The 1,408-nt window shown below is 64.1% G+C and overlaps 1 protein-coding gene across 1 annotated transcript; it reads right to left on the minus strand.

The window, feature by feature from the left end:
• Positions 1 to 380: 380 nt before the first annotated feature.
• On the minus strand, positions 381 to 1,166 carry LOC124232762 (cationic amino acid transporter 4-like). The gene is made up of 3 exons (XM_046649677.1): positions 1,021 to 1,166; positions 653 to 761; positions 381 to 553 (listed from the first exon to the last, which is right to left on the minus strand). Exons 1-3 carry the CDS (start codon positions 1,159 to 1,161, stop codon positions 381 to 383), a joined length of 423 nt encoding a protein of 140 aa, XP_046505633.1. The 5' UTR covers positions 1,162 to 1,166.
• Between the last annotated feature and the right edge of the window lie 242 nt (positions 1,167 to 1,408).

Raw genomic sequence — 1,408 nt, forward strand, 5'->3', positions numbered from 1 at the left:
TGGATTGGGGACAATCATCTGATCCCAGGGGAGAGGTGAGGACTCAGTGCCACAAAGAACACCACAGTGGACACGGCAGCAGGCCACATGGCTGGTCGAGCTGTTATTACTGTGGGTCCCTGGGACTCGAGGCTCTTGCCTGCCCACCCTACTCCACCTGCCCAGGTGGCTGGACTTGGTCATAAGCTGGAAGACGCTGGGCAAAGTCCACCACACCAGCGCTGGCCACAGCCCACTCCCAAAGACTCGAAGCTCGGCACCTGGGCTGAGGTCCTGAGGTCCTGAGGACCCTTTGGCATAGGCAGGCCTGCAAATCTGAGCTGTTCTGGATAGAGGCTCTGCCAGCCCCTCCACCCTTCCTTGCAGGCCCCCAGTGGTCCTCATTCGTTGGCAGGATGCTCCATGTTGCTGGGCTCCTGGGCTGGTGCCTGGCTGGGGGACGGCACAGCCCACACCATCTCCTCCAGGCTGCCTTGTGTGGCAGTCAACCCCGGCCGCTCCCGCTGGTTCTCCTTGCTGTGCCAGATGCCGTAGCCAAAATACACCACGAGTCCTGCAAGGGTGGCACAAGCCTGAGGGGCAGGTCCCAGCCCTGCTTCCCTGCTTGCCCTCCTCCTGCAGCCCCCTGGGTCTGAGCCTGGCCCCCACTCACCGATCAGCAGCCCGATGGACAAGCGCATCCAGGCCAGGTAGCTCAGGTGCAGCATGAGGAAGATGTTGAGGAGGATGCTCAGGGCAGGAGTCAGGGGCACCATGGGAACCTGAGGGGACAAGGGCAGGGCTGGGCTGAGCTGCAGGGAAGGGCTGCTGGCCCAGGGCCTGATTTCTCGGGACTCCACAGAGCCTTTCGCTGCCTCTGGAGATTCCGGAGACAAGGGCCCACCCGCCATGCAGAGAGAGGGGTGTGGGGCACTAGCCTCCCCCGCTCTGCGGCCCTGGTGCATCCTGCCACGGCAGAGGAGGAAGGGGCGAAGGGAGCTGGCTGGGCTGAGCACGGTGGGTGCTGGCTGGAGGAAGTACCTGAAAGGTGTCCTGCCGGCGCTGTTGCTGGTGGGCCCCCAGGATGAGGAGACTGAGCAGAAACGTGGCGGAGCTGAGCAGGAGCAGCAGGGTGTAGCCCCAGGGCGGGAGGTGCAGGGCCGAGTGCCCGAAGACCAGCATGCAGTCCAGGGTGATGGCCGAGGCCACCAGAACACCGAATGCCCAAGCCACGGCGGCTCCGGGTCTGCACCCACCCAGGAAGCCGAGGTAGGGCCTCAGGGCTGGTCGCAGCTGCCCGGGCTCAGAGGCTGAGGCCTGCTGTGTGTCCACAGGGCTGCCTGGGCACTGTGAACAGTATGGAGAGGCCTTTCAAAAGCGTAGCATGATCATGCTGGTGGCCACGAAGCTATAGTCCATCAGCGCGTCG

This window comes from Equus quagga, unplaced genomic scaffold (assembly GCF_021613505.1).
Source record: "Equus quagga isolate Etosha38 unplaced genomic scaffold, UCLA_HA_Equagga_1.0 112417_RagTag, whole genome shotgun sequence".
In the NCBI taxonomy this organism is placed as follows: domain Eukaryota; kingdom Metazoa; phylum Chordata; class Mammalia; order Perissodactyla; family Equidae; genus Equus; species Equus quagga.

What these genes read in the sequence shown, in the direction of transcription:
- LOC124232762 (XM_046649677.1), bottom strand. Translation starts at nt 1,161, where the DNA reads ATGCTGGTCTTCGGGCACTCGGCCCTGCACCTCCCGCCCTGGGGCTAC. An exon ending in GCCGGCAGGACACCTTTCAG is followed by an intron (nt 762 to 1,020) that starts GTACTTCCTCCA and finishes TTGTCCCCTCAG; the next exon opens with GTTCCCATGGTGCCCCTGAC. An exon ending in GTCCATCGGGCTGCTGATCG is followed by an intron (nt 554 to 652) that starts GTGAGTGGGGGC and finishes CCACCCTTGCAG; the next exon opens with GACTCGTGGTGTATTTTGGC.